Source organism: Syngnathus leptorhynchus, chromosome 11 (assembly GCF_054491065.1).
Source record: "Syngnathus leptorhynchus isolate UIUO chromosome 11, UIUO_Slep, whole genome shotgun sequence".
In the NCBI taxonomy this organism is placed as follows: Eukaryota; Metazoa; Chordata; class Actinopteri; order Syngnathiformes; family Syngnathidae; genus Syngnathus; species Syngnathus leptorhynchus.
The window spans coordinates 6,488,588-6,509,149 of NC_141205.1; the positions used below are offsets into that span (position 1 = coordinate 6,488,588).

Here is a 20,562-nt window from a genome sequence, read left to right on the forward strand (position 1 = left end):
GGCACTTTGTTGTCATGGTTCAAATGTCTACATTAAGCAGGGATGGGCAAACGTTTGCCAATTCGAAATCAATGTTAATATATTTTTCTCAATGTCATTGTACGCTGCAGCCCCATTGGAAATATATATATTTTTATGGGACACTTAATAAATATATGTCATTTTGTTGTAATGGATCGAGTATCCAAAACATATCACCGTTTTATTCACAATATTCCTCATATTCGCAGAAATGTGCTGCATAAATGACGCTTGCAAATGCTGCCATCTACTGGCCAGAAAAAAACTTGCCGGCAGTTAATTTTTCAATCGATAGGTGGCAGTAGCTTCTACTGGGGTGCTTTACGGACCTGCCCTCGATCGTCTGCTTGTTGCCTAGTGACTCTAATGATGGTTTCCTGCTTTTCAAAATCCAATCTCCCCACTACGACAGTGCCCAACTTTTATAGAACACGTTTCATGATTTTTGCAGACCTTTTAGTTGCCCGATGGATCGCATAAACACTTTCGGAGCGAGTGTTGAATAACTTCTGTGTCGTCCGGCCTGGTTATGAAGAACCTTGAAGAAAGATGGATCATTATATTTTCATCAGGGTGGTTGGGAAAGGGAGCTACGGGGAGGTGAACCTGGTGAAGCACATAATAGATCGAAAACAAGTGAGATGCGTATTTATTTGGAAATGCGAGAAGGATTATTTCAGTGCCTTTGGATATAGCTAGCGTATTGTAGCAGCTAGCCTTGAAGTGTTAAGTTTGTTTACATGAAATTTGAGAAGGCTGTGGAGCGAACTGAGCCTTTTTATATTAACAGTATGAACTACAACAAAGCAAGCGTTGTAAGCACCAAAAGAAATACAAAACTGTTACTGTAGTAGCTGTGAACCAAGAAAAAATATACCCGACAGGTATTTTTAAAAGTCATTTTTGCAGCAGTTCGGAGCATTTGATCAAACTAACTAGTATTAAGCCTTCATTAACATGTTCACAATTTTCCAATTACATTTTTGTTTCAAAGCTTTAAATTATCATACAGCCTTGAGATTACAAACATTTGTGAAATGTGTAAGTTATTGTCGACAATTACTCACAAATAATTAAATTTAGTATCAGATAAATGAAGTGGGACAGCATAATGTTTTGCAGTTTTGAGTGTTCAAATCTTGGCTCTGACTTTTTCACAGTTTCACTATATTTATGTGTCAATAAATGTTATACCTCATCAATGTGAACTATTGCCCTTTTCCCCGTTTCCTACAGTATGTCATAAAGAAGCTGAATTTAACCACCTCCTCAAAACGAGAACGTCGTGCTGCAGAGCAGGAGGCTCAGCTTCTGTCCCAGCTGAGACATCCCAACATCGTAACATACAGGGAATCCTGGGAAGGAACAGACCTCCAGCTTTACATAGTGATGGGCTTCTGTGAAGGAGGTGACCTCTACCACAGACTCAAACAGCAAAAAGGAGAGCTGCTACCAGAGCGGCAGGTCGTGGAATGGTTTGTCCAGATTGCCATGGCACTCCAGGTATATTGCATATGAAGCTAAATCATGAATGCAAGTAAGCCCAAACTCACTTGTTTTTCCATTCACTTTCAGTACCTTCATGAAAGGAACATCCTTCATCGGGATCTTAAAACACAGAATATCTTTCTGACAAAAACCAACATAATCAAAGTTGGGGACCTCGGCATTGCGAGAGTATTGGAGAACCAGAATGATATGGCGAGCACACTTATCGGGACCCCTTACTACATGAGTCCAGAGCTCTTTTCGAATAAACCCTATAATCACAAGGTATTGCCTTGATCTCATTTTACTGTTGTCTACTAAAAGGCTTGATCATTGTTATTTTATTTTTTCAGTCAGATGTGTGGGCCCTGGGTTGCTGTGTGTATGAAATGTCGACACTAAAACACGCCTTCAATGCCAAGGATATGAACTCATTGGTCTACCGCATTGTGGAAGGAAGGGTAGGAACTATTTTTTTGTCTTACTATGTATAGATAAGAAAATGCCAAGCTCAGATTTTTAAGCGTCAACTGTAGCCATAAATCCGCGGTGAGCGTTCAATTATTGGTTTCTTCTCTCAGCTACCACAGATGCCAAGTAAATATGACGCCCAGCTCGGAGAGTTGATCAAGCGCATGTTGTGTAAAAGGCCAGACGACAGACCGGATGTCAAACTCATCCTTCGGCAACCTTACATCAAGCGACAAATTGCCATGTTTCTGGAGGCCACCAAGGAGTAAGTTAGAAAGACAAAACAGGGTTGCGCTTTATCTCCCATTTCTTCGTTCATACTTTTGCTTTGTCGCTGTACTCAACCCTTGCTTTTAGAGAAACGTTGATAATAACCTCTTCTTTTTGTTTTTTGCTCCTCAGAAAAACGTCGAAGTCAAGAAAACCAGTTGCTGGTGGCAGCAGTGACATCAGAAGCAACGATGTAGCCATTGCGGCGCAGCCTCAGACAAAACCTGAGCGACTTACTCCTCAGCCGGAACCCAATCCCAGGTTGAAACAGGTCGGTGAATGTATAAATGTAAAAATAAACAAACAAGCAATTAAACGTGCAAAATAGCTAATTAGGTGCGCCTCCTAATCAATTTTTCTGATTTGTAATCTTCATCATGCCAAGATGTCATATACTTGAACAGTTTGGAAAAGATCATCTTCCTTTCCAGCGAGAGGTCACAAAGGCATACTTATTTATATAAATTGGGTGTGCGCCATGACCTCATCTGTCTTTGAACTGGACTAAAGAGTCATTATCATCATAGACAGTTTTTGGCGAATGTTAATGAGCTCATGGACCTTAATTTAGTATCATGATTCAGTTAGTAAGGTAATAGTATAAGACATAATATCATGTATAAATATTTAGTCTGTAAGTTCAGCACCGTTTCAGCCTCCATTGAAGAAAGACAAAATACTGGTCTTTACTGACTTTTTAGAACATTTATAAACATTTTACAACTGAGAAAGAAAATGAAGATATTTTGGGATAACACACAAAGCGGTTCAGAAAATGAATGAATGAATGAATGAATGAATGAATGTGTTTTTTCGTTGTTTTGTGTATTCATTGTACAGAAAGACAAATCACAACTGCCCCCAAATCACAATGGTCCTACAGACTGCAACCCAGTTCCACCCAGGCAATCTTCACCCGATGTTCTCAAAAGCAGCATTACATCCATGGCAACCATCAGCAAAATCCAAGTTGACATGTATCCAGAGGAGGATGCAGATGTCTTACGGAGGCCATTCGAGACACCTCCATTAGCTGCGGCACACCACCAGCTTGAGAAAAAGGAACCTTCTCCCCCTCCTACACATGCCAAGCCCCCACTAAAGCCGCCGTCAGCAGCTGGCAAAAGGGGAGCGGATGAGGGAAAAGTATCGAATGGGTTTCGTCCATTTCAGGACACCTATTCTGTCTTTGATAAAAAGATGGCAGCGAACGATGAAAAGGAGGACACGATGGAGCTCCTTCGAGAAGCTAACATGCAGGAACCAAAACTTGAAGTGGAGCAAGGAAGTGAGCTTGAGAAGAGATCTACTCACAGAATCCCCTCAGAAAAAATGGAGATGAATATTGAGTGTAAAGGTGACTCAGTGAAACCTGTCAATGGAGCTGGAACACATCAAGTAAGTTGAGTTAACAATCGAGATCTCGCTTGCATCCTCATGTTTTGTTATCTTTTCAGGACAATTTGGAATCTACAGAAAAGCTCCTCCAACCATTCCCTCCAACAGTTGTAAGAAAGTTGTCCATGTTCTTTCAGCTTTAATAACTCTATTAGGTCTCATGCCTTCACACCCCCCCCCCCCCCCCCCCCGGTGACAAAATTTAAGTGATCATGAAGACAGATGTTCATGTACTTGAAAGTCTGAACTAATTGTTTTTGTTAAGGAACCTTCTGAACAAGACTTTCCGTTACAAATCAACAAACAGAATGTAAGCAGTGCTCCGGTTCTCACAGCCAAAGAACCTGCTGTCTCACTTGAGGTGAGTGGGAGGGACACAAGACACGCAGATGGGGATCAACAGAAGGTAACAATAGTCAATTAGTTCCTGTGAAGAAAGTTAGGTAAAAAATACTTTTCCAACCAGATGCATCTTTTATCATTTAGGCAAAACCTCGCCGGCCCCTGCCTCCTCGTCCTATCGAAACATCGTTAGAACCTAGGAAGAGAAGCACACAGAGCAATAAATCAGAGAATGAAATATTGAAATCTTGTGGGGACGGATTATTTAATTTGCCAAAGGTAAAATGATGATTTCTTTTTTATTTTATTATTCTTTTATTATTTTTTTGAAATATTTTTGTTTTTTATTATTAAACTTGTTTATTTACAATAGGGTTGCGGGAATATACATCTTTTCCCATCATGATTTTTGGTTTTTAGGTGTAAATGTTGAACACGAATTGTCTTTTGAATATATCCGCCCTGCACCAGTCAAGGGTGTATCTGGTTTCTCACCCAAAGTCAGCTTACCTGCAAACCGTGTATGGGACGGACAATTATATCGATGTATCCACACAATAAAACGAAATGTTAACTTTCAGGAGCGTCCTCTGTCTGCTCGAGAAAGAAGGAGACTGAGGCAATCCCAAGACCCCGCCTCCCAGCCAGGTAGAGTCCGAGTTTGCCAAAAGATGACGCACAGAATTCATCATGGTGAAATTATGATCATTCCTCCTCCAGTTGCTGGAAGGTCATCTTATGATGTTACCACTTCCAAGGCCCAACACTACAACATTCCAGTTTCCAATTCTGTTTCAGACTTTATTACTCAGTCCAATAAGGTATGACATACACTTGAGGTTCCTTCAACTTTGAAGTTTTTTTTTTTTAATAATAGAAGTGGCAAATATCCCAATTTTGCTGTGATTTATTAAAGCTTCAAAAGGATGAAGATGAGTATGCCTCTTCCACAAGCTCCACAGAGCATGCAGAAGGAGATGGCAGGGAAAGGTGAGCCAGTACAGCAGATAAGGACCTCAAAAGTGCCGTCCTGTTTCAAGATCAACTCCACGTGTTTTCCGTGCAGGAGAGCCGAATCCAAAGACATGCAGGATTTAGTCCACATGATGACCCAAACCTTGAGGATGGATGGTGGAAACGACGTGGACAAACATGAACGTGGCTCTACGTTGTTGCCAGAATTCAAACTTAACAGGAAGTACAGGGACACCCTTGTGCTCCACGGCAAGGCTCAACAGGAAGCGGAGAACTTGTCACTCGGTGAAATCCCAATAGGTCAGATGTTACCATCATACTGACATCGTCACCGTTGTGGTGTGCTTAACTAAATATTTTCCCTTCATAAAGGCGCCAAGTCGGGTCCAGCCAAGATCAGGAGGGCCATCGAGCTCCTGAGAACTAATGTTGTGAAGGGCCTGGGGGTCAAGCTCTTGGACAAAGTCCTGGAAATCTTGGAGGAGGAGGATGACGATAAACGAGAAGTATGTTTTTAGGAATGTTGCAAATAACATCGGGCACATTGTGTCTATATTATTTTTTTTCCGACTGTGCAAAGTTGAAAACTAATCCGATTGGTTAATCCGAAAAGTGTCGAGAGGACAAGAGCGTCACTCTTTTTCACCCCTTTCTCACTGCAGCTGTGCCTTCGACGGCAGATGGGTGATGACAAGTATCACGCTTATGCTGTGATGGTGAGACAGCTGAAATTCTTCGAGGAGGTGGCCTTCGATGTTTAGAAAAAGAACTTCTCGAACAACTGACTAGAGCTTTCACCAATGAAGCGAGTGCCACTTCCTTTCTACAGTACATAAAGATTCTCATTTGTCACCTATTTTTACATTCACACCATGCAAAAAAAAAAAAAAAAGTAATGTACATAACTAACATTATTTATATCCTTAGCTTCTAGTTTCGTATTTTCCATTGTCTATGCAAACACGTAACGTGCTGTAATCGAGTTCTTAGTTTGTTAATTTATTGCGTGAGCCAGATACCAGTAATAATTATTTTTGTCCTATTAGTCTTATAGACATGTATCAGATATTAACAATAAAACTATTTCTGATAAAGCCTTTCCAAAAATACTGACCTTTTCCTTCATGATTCTTGTGGCAATTCTGTCATAAAGCCATAGAATTATGCAGGTGCCTCATTTCCATGAATGGTCAAAGTGCCTTTTTGACAGCCCTCGCTGCTTTGTTGTGGATCTGTTATGTACATTTGTTAAGCATTTTCGATCAGTCAAATTTCCATGCTGTCGTGGCCATGTCAGAATGCTTTCATTGTTTCATTCAACAGAGACAACAAATGCACCATACACAAATTGTATTGGATTTGTATTTCGGACTGTAACATCTGGGGCTGTAAAATAAATCCAACAAATATTTCCAATGTAAAAAATGTGTCAATTATAAGTAGTTATTTATGCTTCTTTTTCTTTTGAGTCTCCTGAGACTTTTGGCTGGGCTCCCCACAGCTCTCTGGTATAACAGGCTGCCAAGGTAGGGGATGCCTTCTGTACATTGGCCATGGAGGGAGGGTCAGCTTTAAAAATAAAGAAATCACATATCAGCAATGCAAACTTTTCAAACAAAAAAATAGCCTCAAAACTTACAATGCATGAGACAGCAAATCCAGTCATGACTATGAGTACAGTCCATCCAAATTGTTGAATGATAAGCCCATACACAAATCCAATGACCTAAAAGGGAGAAACCAAGCAATTGAATAAGGTTAGAATGATGGCTTGATGTATTTGTGTGTTGATATAGTTGCATAGTTACCGCAGAGACGAGGATTATCCCTTGGAAAATCTGTTCGGCCAGTTTCTGGCCTTTATAATCCTACAACAAATAAAAGCAAGCAACATCACAGTTCAATCTCATAACATAAAAGCAGGTGGTGAATCCTTATTGTAATGGCTCGAGCGGTTAAGATCGATTGTAAACATTATTGTAATTAAACAATTTAATAAACACGAGTCAGGCCGGTCAACGACAGATAGATTTTGTTTTAAAACTACATCTGATGACTTTGATCGATGTTATGATGACGAGAATAACGTTGGCTAGCAGCATAACAAGTAGCATCAAAAGTTTGGCAAATGCAAACAAAATAAGGAGCTCAGACTGGATCGTGCCGTGACACAAAAGCATAGACGATATCAAATTTACCATATGTGTGGGAATTGAGTCAAATATTGACAGCATATTGCCCTTTAGATCCGAACAGCCAGCGCAATGAAATTTCTAGCAAGCAAAGATGCGTCACATAAAGAAGGACCCATCTCAGGGCCCTTTTATATGACGTCACATTAGACGCTTCCGGTTCCGGTTTCTGCTCCGTATGCAGCCAGTGTAAATGTTTGCAGATTTTGTGATTGGTACTGAAAGATTTGAGCACAATAAATTGTGTATTAGATAGGGCAAAAAAAGTGCATCTTTTTAATATAATTATTATATATTTATAATATACAAATAATATACATATAATATACAATTATATTTATATTAAATATTTTCCATTTTCTCAAAATACTATAAAACACATTCCAAATAATTTTATGTACATTTTTTTGAATAATTTTAATGAATAATTGCGAGCAATAAACATCTGCTACAGATGTGAATTTGTAGTTTTGTCATTTGCAAGAGTAAATCTTTCACGTACATGCGGTAATCGTTTTTTTTTTTTTTTAACAAAGCCATTTAGTAGGATCTGAGTGAAGGACAACAATATCATACATTTGGGAACAAACTTTCTTTTTATTTTAAATTGCAAACTGCAACATATGAATTATATTATTTAGCCATAGTAGCATAAAAGTCATACCCGTGGCGAATAAATCAAACAATCTGTGTTAAATCTAAATCCAGCATATGTTCAACCTTAATCTTACAGGGAAGAGCTCCACCCTAGAAGAAAATGTACATTCCTTGGATGTCGGGAAGTTCTTTCTGACTTTGTGAATATCAATTCTAACAGAACATTGACACCCCCCCCCCAAAAAAACAACAACATGATACTGACAAAATCATGTCAGGAGAACTGTAAAGGGACAACAAACAGTATATTCCACCCCACATACCAATCGGAATCTCTGAGACCTTCCTCAACTTTGTGTTTACTTTTTACCTGAACTGTTTTGGAGCATCATCAGACTCAAGAGGTGAATTCTAAGCAGGGTTTCACTTTGACAAGTCATTCTATTGGGATTTCTTGAAATTGAACTGGGATCCATGTATTCAGTTATTGCTTTGATGAAGACGACTCAAAATTGCACATTGTTCAGAAACGGGCTGGGGGAAAAAAAAAAACCCTGCTGGATGTGATATTATTTGACTTCTGGATTAAAAGTCCCTGCACTGTTCTTTCTGGAACGTTTTGGAGCGCATAAGCTTGATTGGCTGAAGCAGCAGCCACGTGGCAAAAAAACGTGTCGTAACGTAGAAGACGAGTGATTAGCACCGTGTTCATTAAGGGCTAGCCACAAGGTAAAGGGGAGCGGAGTTCAGGTGTGCACGTCAAGTGCTGCGTGCTGCAAATCAACTGCTGATCCTTCAAAAAGTCACTTTTTTTTTTTGGTCTTCAGTCCCCTCGGTCAAAATCTGGCTGTGTGCAGCTTATGCAAATATAGTCTTCTGTCTCGGCACGCTCGGCAGACAGTCCCACGCAGACCTGGTGGAACCACTGATTGCAGCTGCCGTCGCATTGGACCCAGTTTAACTGGAAAGACAACAAAACAAGATCTTGATGGTAAATACGAGATAAGTGCTGGGCTGTGCGGTGTGCCTGATAGTCAAACACACCTCATCTCCTTCCGGCTCTCTGCACCACGGCGCGGCGCACAACGAATAATCCTCATCGGAATCGGACGCGGAAGCGGATGCAGCAGGTTCTGACGCTGTGTGCGTGGGGGAGCAACTCCTCCTTCTTTCTTCACTTCGGTCACGTCTCCTCTTTGACTTCTTTTTGCAACACCTCTTGGCCTTCCCGGAGTGCTGAGAATCTGAGCTTTCCTTGCGTCGCTTGGTCCTTTTGCTCTGAATGCTCGGCGCCTCTTTACTGTGATTTGAGCCTCCACTCTGTCAAAACACGTCAGATAAATTGGATTAATAAATTGTTTATTGTATTAGGTTAAAGTTATAACACATAACTCGCTGCAGTACAGCACCAACTATTTTGCTGCAAGTATCGGGAGGATGGTATCGACATCCTCCACAAGAACCTGATTGATACCTTGAAATCAAACCAGTACTTGCCCATTTCTATTTGTGTCTATTGTTGATGGAAATCTCCTCGTGAGTCCACCGTAATCCAAAAATCACTCGATACCTTTTTATGGTGTTTCGTAGTCTCTCTCCGCAGCTCATCATCTTCTGTCCTTTTGTTACAAGGAGATCTCTGAGTGGGCAGAGGAGCCAGAGTGTACAGCAGGTATGTATAAAGTTGCTCGGTCTCTGGAAGGGTGACCTGCAGGAGGAACCCCTCCACCATCAGCTCCTCCAGCTCAGAGCCAAGTCCTGGGAAAGGCATTTACAATTGGCACCAGACAATAAAAAATTTTTTTTTTTTAAAAAAAGGACAAAACAATACACCCGCAGTTTGATCAAACTAACCCTGTAGTGGAACGCACTGGTGTTCTGTATAAAAAAAGGCATTCTTTTGGAATATTCTTGATCTGTTCTTCCCCTGAAAAATAAACACACAGAATATAGCAAACCACTCCACATGCCCCGATGATGTAAATCGGACCGACCATTTTTGACACTTCCTCCAGCAGTCCATCTGTACAGGCCTGTTGAACTCTGTGCTGCCATTGCACCGTCCGCTCGATGAGGAAGCGCAGCGCGTCTCCTTCGGGCAATCGGACCCGAATCCTCTGCAGTGACGCCAACAGAGGCAAGACTTTGTCCAGGGGTGGCTTCCTTGAACGCTGGCAAAAGGGGCAAAGCCAGACTTGGCCGTATGTGAGGTCGGCGCTTGCTACGACGCACCCACTGTGGAAAAGCTCGCGACAGAGTTCGCATTGCACCATGGCCCCCGAGGGCGCCTTATGGCAAACGCAAACGCTAAGTGCACAACAGTTGTCAGCAGGAAGAAGCTTGGACTCGTTTGAAGCCCTCAGCGCCAACAAGGTTTCCATCTCCTTGTCGCGGACATCGTCAAGGGTGGCCATCTGTCGCCAGAGAAGATTTTGTTGTTCATAATGTGTGAGAAGATTTCTTCCCCAAGCAAGCGTCATTAAAATGCCAGTCTAATTACTCCACATCAGAAGTGACACTCACAGCAGAGGCGGAGCTTTTGCTTTCCGAAAGAGCCTTTTCCACATCATAGAGCGAGTCCAGCTTTACGCCGGGTCTCTTATTGATCTGTGATCCCTCTTTAGTTTTCTTGGCTCTCGACCTCGGAAGCCCAGCTCCTACGTCACATCTTGGACACAGAACCTGCAGATAGAAAAATAAATCAATCGTCATACCATTTTGGTAAATGGTCAAAATATATCTTCAATATTTAGCCAGTGGAAAAACGACCATAAACCCAAAGACTATTAAAATGCTTGACATACCTCCAAAAGCGAAAAGGGTGAGTTTTTGAGCAGGAATGTTTTCGCTGCGCTTTCCTTCCACGTCTGCACGTCGCTAATTAGAGCTTCCAATCGACTGAGAGGGTCGAGTCTCACTGGAATGCCCTCTGCTCTGAGAACCAGCTCAGAGAGGCTTTCGAGCAGGGGTATACGTCCCCCGAGCTGAAGGCGAGCAATGGCGACGTTTAGACGGCCAGCCGGGTTACTCTCGGTCAAACATTTCAAGAAGTGTCCACTTTACCTGCAGGGCTTCGGCTTCATGAAGCCATTTCTTGGCTTTGACCACTGCATCCTTCAGCTGCAGGCAGTTTGGCAGATAAGCAGGGACATTTTCCATTTCTTGTAAAGCCGCATCAAGAGTTTCTATACTGTGATGGGGACTGCGAGAAGACATACAGACGCATGATCATTCATTCATATCAAGTCATTTCTTTTTCCCTGTGTCTCCTGTGCCAGCCTTATCAATTTAACAAGATGATTTCTTAAGTTTATTTTGTGCAGAATAGTAAGCGAGTGGTTAGCCTGGAGGTATTTAAAGATGACTGGAATGAACGTAGGGCTTCCAAGTCACAACTTGATATCTTGGCAAGAGAAAAGCGGGGAGAGAAAATGAATAATCTTATGAGGTCCTAAAAGGGAAAACTGTGGTTAAAATGAACTTGAAAATGTTTCTCGAAAAGAAAAGCAATGACTAACGCTACAAAGACTCATGTGAAACCTAAATGGATATTTGGTTGCATCTGAAAGTTATCTAACAGACAGTCACAAGTGCCTATAATGCATTTGAATATGTGAAATATTTCATGAGTGGCGTAACAATACCACCCATTGCAAGGGTATTGAATGGCTGTGAACCTGATATGTTTTTTGCTTGGAAACACAAGCGCGCCTTTGTCCTCACCTGGCTTTCATGAGACCGAGCATCCGCTCCTCCAACTGCTCGGACACCGTCAGGAGTTCCTGCAGACGTGCCATAGCTCTTTCCACAGAGCTGTGAGGCGCTAACCCGACCCCTTGGTCGATCAGCCTCCTCATGGTGTCAAGGCAGAGGTTGTCCGGCCTGCTGTTGGCTTGCTTCACTGTCTCCAGCCAGCGGGCCTGCTCCAGCCTCTCCCTGAGCTGAGGCAACTGAGGGAGCTCTACGTCAAGGCCCAGGCTCAGATCCAGTAGCTCCTGAAGCTCGACCGAGTTAGGAGACTCATCCGAGAGGAGCCTTTCGCTGCGCTGTTGGAATTCATCGACCCTTTTCAGCAAGTCCTGAAAGCCACATGCAATTGTGATTAGAGTTCAAAATACTAAAAACACAGTCGGGCTCTACATTTAAAATTGTTAACAACCTTCAGTAGAGGTGCCTGTCTGATGTTGCACGGCAGTTTGTCCAACTGTTGTACAAACGATCGAAGCTCATCCACAGTCAACTCATTCTGGCTTTGAGACTTTCCCCCACAAGAACGATACCTGCAACATTAGAAGAAGAAGAGTCACGATGACTGAATCTTTGGATGGACGGACACAGGTAATGAAGAGCATGAAACTTTGAAGTAGGAAGTAATGACTGGTCATGTCCATTCAGATTAAAAAAAAAAATAATAAAAAAATAAAAAAATCACACTGGTACACAGTGGCTACCTCGTCTGCCTTTTCCCATTGAGAAGTTGTTGGGCCACCACAGCGACTTTATCAGCTTCTACAGCAACAACACGCAGCTGCTCCAAGAGGGCGGTTTGTGGGAACCCTTTTGTCTCCGCCTGCTCCACCAGGCTGTGAAGCTCATCCAGACCTAAACAGACAAAGACTATTCTTTGAGCACACAAAAAATTATTCTGGGTAATCCTCTGTTTTAAATCAATTTCACCTTTTTTGTGGCTTTCTTTCTTCTCCAGAATGCCCTGCACAGCACACAGCCAGTCTTTATAGGACTCTGCACGCCGCTTCACAGCTGCCATCATGGGGTATAACTCATCCAGTGTAAATTTGTAACTAGGGGGTGGGGGAAAAAAAAAAAAAAGAAGACACGAGATGAAAAAGGCAGGCTTCAAAAGTAGTATTTCCATTAATAACCTCAGTGCAAACTTAACATCTTGGTCTTTCAACACTAAGCGTAGCTTTAAATAAATATAAAACACACAGCAAAGATGACTCATTTGGATCGTGTTTGCCTATCTTTTTTTCAATAATTGATCTTTTTGTAACACTCACTGGAGTATTCGGTCGCTCAGTGGACAGGAGCACAAGTCCTGGGCGTGGTACAGGCAGACCACCTTGCCAGGACTGCAGACACAAGTGATGCCAGACAGGTAGCAGGTGGTCCAACACTTGCAGCATTGACGTTCCTCATCAGGGAGCAGCTCATAATCGACTTGCCGGGTTTGCACCACACCCTGGGGATACAAATTCACAGTCATTAATGCTTAAGACAAAACAGAACAACTGTGAGGGAAGGGGGGGGGGGTCCGTTGGGTCTTTGATAAATACAATGTGTTAAACCCTTATTTCCTTGAGACAGAAACAAAGTCATAGACTTTGGTAGGACCAGATCCTCAAACAGTTAACGAGGCAATTAAAAACTGTGGATGAAAATGTCAACCTCCTCACCATCTTGTTGGTCTTTTCTCTAAGCTCCTCTTCTTCTTGGATCATGGCGGCCATCTCCTTGTGCACGGCGGACGCCAGTTCCACATCCACCGTATCTGCCTTGAAGGCCATGTTGCAGACCATTTCGTCGTGGGAAAAGACGCAATACCGGTTCAACTGGCGGTAGTGTTTCACACAGCCTCGCCCAACAGGCATCTAACAAGGAATTGAAAACTCTGTTAGCTTTTCAACACAGACTCCTCTCTACATCTTGACAAAACAAACACTGAGTCCTCCTTAAAATGCAATATTTGACCTTCGAGTCAGTGCCTTACCCAGTCCATGGTACAGAAGTTAACCGCTTCAGCAAAGTTGAAACCTTGGTTGAATCCGCTGTGGTACGCTCTGGGGAACGTGATGACAAACTCCCCCGCACATTGGTTTGTGCGATAGATCTACAAGTAGAAAGCCAATAAATGTTTCATGTGAACTCTTCATGGAATTGGATTTATTTAGGTGCTCATTGAGTGTGCCTTACCGGGACGCCATTGTTCATCAGCGTGTTAGGATTCATGATGGTGACGAGTTGATGGAGGAGGTCTGGCTGAGACTCAAACAGCTCAGGAGCGAGTTTTTTCATGACCCCTTCCAAGTGCTCTGCGGCGTAACCCGGCGCCCCATACCAGGTCTTCGGCTCACCCCTGCACAGAAATAAAAATAAAACGCATGATCATGAAAAATGCTCAAAAAAAAAAAAAGGGACTAATATATAAAAATGACTCTCTTCAACTCCACACAGTACTAAGAAAGCGTACCAGTGCAAGTAGTTGATCGAGTAGCTCCAGTGGTCCTCAATATGCCAGCAGAAGGAGGAGAAGCACATGCCCACATAGAGCCAAGGTAACTTCATCCCGCAGATGTCGGCTGTAATGTGCGTCAGCACCGAGGCATCCAGCACTGGCATGTTGTTAAGATTCCAGCCACTTGTTAGGTAATGCTGTAAAACACAGAACATGAGTCTCAAAACCATGGCCAAGCCCACCGTCATCAGTGTATAGTGGTCATTTTTATGTTTTACACTGTTTATTCAGGAAAAATAAATCAAACTTTTTTTTTTTTTTTTTTTTTTTTTTTTTATCGGATTTTTAAAGTATGATTAAGATCAAAACTAGAAATCATCGTCGTCATAGTAACTACAGCTGGTACCTCGTCCTCAGGAGACACTTCAAAATGGCTGTTCTTCAGGGGGAAACCACTCCCAAACTCCTTGGAGGCAATGTCTGCTCCATATTCGACAGTCACATCCTCTTCGATTGTGCTGACGAGACGCCAAAACTCCTTCTCCACCAGCTCGGTCGGAACCATCTACAAAATGTCAAGAGATCAACATTTTGTCTAGTAAGGAGATTTATACATATAAAAAATTGCGCTCAAGATAGTCAACTGAAACATGAAATTCGATTTCATAGCATTATATGGTTGCATGGCGCTCGTCTCAGTTACAATAGTCCCTGTAATTTGCGTGTACTTGTATAAACAGACAAGACCGCGCCAGCGAGGATCCCCACTCACGTGAACGGGCATGTTGAAATAATCAGACTTAAAGGAATCAGCCATGTCTCCAAAGGTTTGCAGGGTGTAGCTCCTGCTGGCCTGCTCAAAGCCAAAAGCGACCTGAGGTTTGCCGCATTCCTGCAAAAACAAAAACAATTTGTGTTGTTTCCATAGGCGAGCCGGGTATTGCGTCAGGATATGACTCCCCAAAGGTCGAGAGGAGGGCCCCTTACCTGCGCTAGGCACCTGGGGCATCGCCAGTCTCCCTTGGGAACTTCAGGAAGTGGGGGGATGAGACAGAAGATGTGGTAGCTGTCATCACAGCCATCACACAACAGCAGGCGGTCCTCCTCATTTCCGTTGTGACACACCAGGCACATGTATTGCTCCACCTGAGTAGTCCAGGAAGAAAAAAACATTTGCGTTAGAACAATTCAAAACAAATCCAAGTAATTGTTGGTGCATTGCAAGATATTTACTTTACTGCCTGTGCCATTTGACCCAATTTCTTCACAAGCTTCTGTGACTTTACATTCCATGGTCTCCTCTTTAATCGACATGCTCACTGGAACACACGGATGAATTAGTCATTTTGATTTGCAGCTTCATTTACTTCTCTTTGCGACTTTCGTGGTCCTTGCCTGGCTCTGGCTCCGTCTCCGTCTTGGCAACATATGTTCCCATTCTCCTTCTGAGATTAGGACGAGTCTTGCGAGCCTCCTCAGCTTCGCTTTTAAAGTAGCCTCTCTGTGGAGTTTTGCAAAGTAAAGAAAAAGAAAGACGTGACACAAAGAGGATGAGGGAAGGCTTAAAACCCACGAAGAACTACACAGGCATACTTCAGCTCTCATCCGTTTTGCACGGCGAGCGATGCTGCAGATCTCCTGAGGCTGCACGGACTGGCGTTGTGGGAGGTCATGTGGGGTGTAGACCTTGTCCTTCGTGTCGTTGGTCAAGGTGGCTCTCTGCAAAGACACAAGTTGAAGGACAGAAGGCAATGAATATAAATGGTGACCTCCCCCAAAAACAGAGTCACAACAAAAAAAAAAAAACAATTGAGTGGGACGTACAGGCTGATTGTCTCCGGTCTGGAATAAGTTATATGGGTAGAGGATCCGCTCATAGTGTGCCCGCAGGTGGGAGCCCACCGCCTTGCCTGGAGCAAAGCCCATCTTGACGGAGATTTTAGTCCAGCGCCGCTCTCTGCAGACGGCATCGAAACCTCCCTCGTCATTCACCAGCTGGGCGGCAAAGTAACGAACGTAATTTAATTTTTATAAGGTTAGAGGGAAATTTTCACATTCATGTGTGTGTTTCAATGTGGAATTTGCAGACACCTTGTTGAGCTGGTAGAGATCTAAAATCTTTCTTTCCAAGTGAGGGATTTTCAGCGTGCATCCTTGAAGCTCCCAAAACTTTGCTATTTGATCCAAAAAGTTCAGCTTCACTCTCGTCTGAGCCTGAAAACATCAAACTCGAGTTAGTGTGCATACTAACAGACGCAATTCCACGAACATACCTCCAACTCGTTGAGCCGTTGAATTCGGGGTGTGAATTTCAATCTTTCAACGTCACAGGCAAATGGTGGCTGCCATTCCTAGAATGAAAAACATAATAAAAGGAGATGAAAATGTAACACTTTTTGCATGCTCCATTTGAATGTTTTCAGAACAAGGCTGTGTGAACAACCTATTATTTGGCTTGAACAATTAAGTGGGGCAATTTGATCTGTTATAAGCTAACACTCCCATTCGCTAACGAGGTCATCTAAATCTATTTTACTACTGACAAGACCGCGACTATTCTATCTGCAAAATACTTTACACTAGACCACACAACTTCCTGTAGAATGTCACATACATATCTGTTGCTGGTAATTGAGTTTAGACACAGGAAGACAACTCAGTATCACATGAATATGCGACATGCTCATTTGTCCACGCACTTATTTTGCCTTAGTGGTTAACTTGTGCAACTTTGTATTATGGCAAATGTCCATCTCTGTTCTAACCCAGATAGACAAAATGCTCCTTTACTCACATATGAGTTTAGAGGGTCCCCAATTAGGTAGCGATAATGGTAGCCATGCTCACTCTGGTCTGGTGACAGTCAGCGGAAAAAAAGTAGTCACATGACATGCAGTTGGAGGAGGGTTGCTGAATAATTTGATCAAACTACAGTTATTTTATTTCCGTTTTAAGTAACTTTGAAGCATAAGCATATCAAGTTTGGCAGCACTGGGATTTTATATGACTATATCCAGTCTGGATTGGAAGCACAAACTGGGAGTTTGAAGGGGCGTGTCACTGTTCTGCCATTTTGAAGGCAACACAGGTTGCAGTCATGGTCTATTTGTTTTCTGCCAAGGCTCTGTTCAAGGTAGAACATATTTTTGGCAGATCATCAACCATTTGTCAATGACGGGTGTGGTGTGGGTGCTGACATTCCCAATCAAACGATATGCACCACTACAAAAAAAGGCATTATTTTTTTCCTCGATCTATCTGTGTGGCCAAATGGTGGGAGAGCACTATCTTTGGAGTATAGGGATTTTGCTTTTGACACTTTTTTTCACATGCTAAAACTAATGTAAAATTGTTTAACACATCATATTGTTTTATACATGTAGTATAACTGATGAATTCTTAAAAACTGATCTGCCCCAATAGAACATTTTAAGTTCTTGAAAGCAAAGAAAGCTTCCACATGGTTAATCCAAATTGCTGACTAAAAGCTATACAAGTAGTGACCATAATTTTTGTTAATGAATTTTACACCTAATTTCTCTGGCAAACTGAAAAGCATCACAACAACAACAAATTCATTGTTGCATATCTTTTTAAGAATTTAATAGAGGCTAGTAGGCCTCAAGGGTCTGACAGTCCTATATTATGCATACACAAAGTGAGGACCTTGAACGGGCTAATAAAAGAACATTTAGCAATCCTTTGAAAGCATCAATGTGATCAAAGACTATCCAACATCATCTTTGCTCAACTGACTTAAGTGAACAAAATATTTATTGGCTATACACCAGCCATTTCCTGATATAACCTCATAAAGAGCCACCCAATTTGACTGTGATACACTTGCATTTATGTCCTCGAAATAAATACAACTACGTTCGCATCCTGGACATCGCTATTTATTTATTCGATAAAGGCAAGCGCGTGTATATTTGTTAATTCATTTCAATCCGATTTGGGCCTTTATTTCATTAGTAGGCTAATGAGGCGTGGACACACCCTTGACAAAGCTGTGGCTTTAGCCAAACACAATGCATAACAAATAATGTTAGCTAAATGACTTGAAAGATCAAGTCGTGCTGTGTTTAAACATTTGGCCAATAATCAAGTTAAAAGCTAGTTGCGAGTGAAGCCACAATTACCACTCAGAACAAAGTAAGCAAGATGCAGGAGGAAAAAACAAACGACACGCACTTCTAAAAACAATCGTCGAGTATTTAATGTATCGCGCAGTATGTATTAATGGGGGGGAAATGTGTGGGGGGTTTTTTTTTTGAAAAAAAAAAAAAAAAAAAGAGGAACATTGCGGCCATTGTGATAAAGCGTCCTTTTCTCTCTCCATAAACAGTTGGTTCCCGAGCACGTAGCGATGCCAGGACCGTAGCTGTACACCGGACAAGCGATTATTTGAAAACTAAAACAACACAGGCCAATTCCATCGAATTACAATGATTAAATATATTTTTGAAACAGTATCTGCCAAGAAACAGTACTGCAAGTCCACCGAGATCACTTTGCCATAATGTAAACTATCAGTTATCTCTGTATGTATAAAAAACCCCTTAGCCCTTTAAATTCGATTTGAGGAAACTCACACAACATTGTGATCGAATGTTGAACAATTTGCAGCGTCGAGATTAAATTTACATTTGGGTGTTTTTGTGCTGAAAAGGCTTGTGATCGGTTGGTTTTGAAGGTTAGCAAACAGAACACACAGCTAGCTGACAATTCAACTCTCGAGCCCCCACTCCGCCATGTTGAAAGCTGTCTAAAAAACACAACTTTGACTGCGACTTGACGCTCTTCCCCGGCCAAGTGCTTACACCAAGATCGCGAACACATTTATTGAAAAACATGCCGAACATTAAGGGAGGCTTACCGGTGGCGGTCGGACTTTACAGATGCCAGTTTTCTCTGCAATGGGTCGTATTTTGTTGATGTACGCAAGAGGGTCAGCAAATTCCTCCCAGCTGGGCTCAAAAACAGGACACTCCGGGGGAGGAATGAACTCATTCAGCTGTGGTTGACTCATTCTTGCATCTTTGTTGTGATGCTCGTTCAGTGATACTCGATGGGTTGCCGACGCTCAATTTGTTGTTTTTGTAATCCAGATTTCAATCCGTATCCATTCTCCACTCATTCAACTCAAAGGCGAATTATCTAGTTGTAAGCGATAGGGCGAAAGAGCTGTGCTTCCGCCCCTAAAAGTAGACACCCAGAAATGACTTGTTTTGCACGTTATTGCACACGAAAAACATCACAATCATACGATATAATTACTTTCGAGTGTAATTTGTCTAATTTAAATGATAACAATTCATGCTCATAATACATCTATGAAAAAATGGGCGGTATGGATTGCATACTTTAAACATCACTTCAGGTTATTTCCAAACCGTACAGAAGCCACTAAAGGGAACTTTACTCTTGGTTAGTCTTTTGTACGCAACATATTTCTATTTAAGGATTATCGGTTCCGTGGTTTTCTTACAAGCGATTACTCCCCCGTTGCGTGGGTTTGATTTATACACCATGAGACATAGCGGCTTTGTCACTTTACGAGGAAGCGCGATGGGTTGGTTTGGCACTAACTCCGCCCGGCTGGACCAAAATAAATAGAGAACACTGGATGGTACACAAATCGAACTCAACTAACATATCAATCCGCTTCGACCGGATCGTTGTTTTTAAATGGTCTAGTGCAGCCCGATCCATACGTACTAAAGCTGTTTCTTTTAATATTTGAATATGAATTAATATCAAGACCTGGAGGTAATTTAAATGTATATATAAACCACATGCACATATGATTCACATATTATTTCTAACATTCAAACACGGACAGCTGATTCGATCATTATTTCCTGGTGTCATTTAAGTGGAAACACATTCTATTCAAATTAAATTCCACTTTCTGTCAATCAGATAATGGTCATCTGTTCCAGACAAGCCTGAGCTTCGTCTTCTTCCTTGTGGCCGATTGGTGGAATTCAGCCAAATGGGCGTAAACTAACCTTTTGATTGACAGCATCACAATAAGCAAACGACAACAATGACCCACACGTTCAGATGAAAGATAACAGCCAAGACGCTATAATGACGATACCAAGCTGCACACAGCTTACACGCACGCACTAAACAACAAAAAGGAAGCCTTTTGTCATATTTGAAATCTTAACAGTAGCCTATTGGAGGAACATTTAGTAATAGCTCGAAATGGAAAAAAATGAGTGCAAATATTTACCAAATTCCTGGTGAGATACACTCACTGCATCCAATGAGGTTTAATAGTTCTATAAACATGTTTGCATTGAAATGTGTGTGTAATTGCCACAATATCATGACCACACTGGCATACAGGCACTGGGTCTGCCATTGTCAAGGGTATGATTTTTATAACAAGGTTATTATTGTGGTTATTTTGAGTGGCATAGAACAGTACTGCATCATAATAAGAGTGGTCTGATTGAAACACAAGAGTAAAAAAAAAAAACAGTATAGTTTAACACTAGTGTTCCAGTGTAGCATCAAGTAGTCGTAATGTTGTGCCTGGTCAGTCATACAAGTTAGCTTGACCCTCAGGTTACTCACAAAACATAATGATAAAGATGA

General features: G+C 42.0%; 3 protein-coding genes across 5 annotated transcripts; 1 reads left to right on the forward strand and 2 right to left on the reverse strand.

Moving 5' to 3' along the window:
• The first annotated feature begins 341 nt into the window (after nucleotides 1–341).
• On the forward strand, nucleotides 342–6,533 carry nek4 (NIMA-related kinase 4). 3 transcript variants are annotated; one of them, XM_085924888.1, is made up of 16 exons: nucleotides 343–657; nucleotides 1,258–1,524; nucleotides 1,597–1,794; nucleotides 1,863–1,970; nucleotides 2,091–2,245; nucleotides 2,383–2,521; nucleotides 3,091–3,648; nucleotides 3,708–3,758; nucleotides 3,914–4,054; nucleotides 4,135–4,269; nucleotides 4,572–4,638; nucleotides 4,711–4,811; nucleotides 4,907–4,980; nucleotides 5,057–5,265; nucleotides 5,338–5,471; nucleotides 5,628–6,533. In XM_085924888.1, exons 1-16 carry the CDS (start codon nucleotides 571–573, stop codon nucleotides 5,724–5,726), a joined length of 2,523 nt encoding a protein of 840 aa, XP_085781014.1. In that variant the 5' UTR covers nucleotides 343–570; the 3' UTR covers nucleotides 5,727–6,533. The 3 variants fall into 3 exon arrangements, with proteins under 3 accessions (XP_085781016.1, XP_085781014.1, XP_085781015.1); XM_085924889.1 differs by having other exon boundaries at nucleotides 3,914–4,009; XM_085924890.1 differs by lacking the exon at nucleotides 4,135–4,269 and having other exon boundaries at nucleotides 342–657; nucleotides 3,914–4,009.
• spcs1 (signal peptidase complex subunit 1) lies at nucleotides 6,301–7,302 on the reverse strand. Its single transcript, XM_085924891.1, has 4 exons — nucleotides 7,164–7,302; nucleotides 6,774–6,833; nucleotides 6,605–6,691; nucleotides 6,301–6,534 (listed from the first exon to the last, which is right to left on the reverse strand). Exons 1-4 carry the CDS (start codon nucleotides 7,197–7,199, stop codon nucleotides 6,409–6,411), a joined length of 309 nt encoding a protein of 102 aa, XP_085781017.1. The 5' UTR covers nucleotides 7,200–7,302; the 3' UTR covers nucleotides 6,301–6,408.
• Nucleotides 7,303–7,622: 320 nt separating this feature from the next.
• kdm5ba (lysine demethylase 5Ba) lies at nucleotides 7,623–19,482 on the reverse strand. Its single transcript, XM_085924263.1, has 27 exons — nucleotides 18,830–19,482; nucleotides 16,224–16,301; nucleotides 16,042–16,164; nucleotides 15,775–15,945; nucleotides 15,544–15,669; nucleotides 15,346–15,451; nucleotides 15,184–15,269; nucleotides 14,938–15,096; nucleotides 14,723–14,842; nucleotides 14,357–14,515; nucleotides 13,966–14,147; nucleotides 13,689–13,851; nucleotides 13,486–13,605; nucleotides 13,172–13,366; nucleotides 12,776–12,957; nucleotides 12,432–12,556; nucleotides 12,206–12,356; nucleotides 11,914–12,034; nucleotides 11,478–11,833; nucleotides 10,818–10,956; nucleotides 10,559–10,738; nucleotides 10,278–10,436; nucleotides 9,749–10,168; nucleotides 9,609–9,681; nucleotides 9,325–9,512; nucleotides 8,799–9,074; nucleotides 7,623–8,715 (listed from the first exon to the last, which is right to left on the reverse strand). Exons 1-27 carry the CDS (start codon nucleotides 18,980–18,982, stop codon nucleotides 8,578–8,580), a joined length of 4,449 nt encoding a protein of 1,482 aa, XP_085780389.1. The 5' UTR covers nucleotides 18,983–19,482; the 3' UTR covers nucleotides 7,623–8,577.
• Between the last annotated feature and the right edge of the window lie 1,080 nt (nucleotides 19,483–20,562).

Coding starts and splice junctions, on each gene's coding strand:
- nek4 (XM_085924888.1), top strand. CDS start 571: ATGGATCATTATATTTTCATCAGGGTGGTTGGGAAAGGGAGCTACGGG. Junction 3,759..3,913: donor AACCATTCCCTCCAACAGTT/GTAAGAAAGTTG, acceptor GTTTTTGTTAAG/GAACCTTCTGAACAAGACTT. Junction 5,266..5,337: donor ACTCGGTGAAATCCCAATAG/GTCAGATGTTAC, acceptor CCCTTCATAAAG/GCGCCAAGTCGGGTCCAGCC.
- kdm5ba (XM_085924263.1), bottom strand. CDS start 18,982: ATGAGTCAACCACAGCTGAATGAGTTCATTCCTCCCCCGGAGTGTCCT. Junction 15,452..15,543: donor CAAAACGGATGAGAGCTGAA/GTATGCCTGTGT, acceptor AAAACTCCACAG/AGAGGCTACTTTAAAAGCGA. Junction 10,739..10,817: donor ATGAAGCCGAAGCCCTGCAG/GTAAAGTGGACA, acceptor GCTCGCCTTCAG/CTCGGGGGACGTATACCCCT.
- spcs1 (XM_085924891.1), bottom strand. CDS start 7,199: ATGCTGTCAATATTTGACTCAATTCCCACACATATG. Junction 6,692..6,773: donor GGATAATCCTCGTCTCTGCG/GTAACTATGCAA, acceptor TCTCCCTTTTAG/GTCATTGGATTTGTGTATGG. Junction 6,535..6,604: donor GATTTGCTGTCTCATGCATT/GTAAGTTTTGAG, acceptor TTATTTTTAAAG/CTGACCCTCCCTCCATGGCC.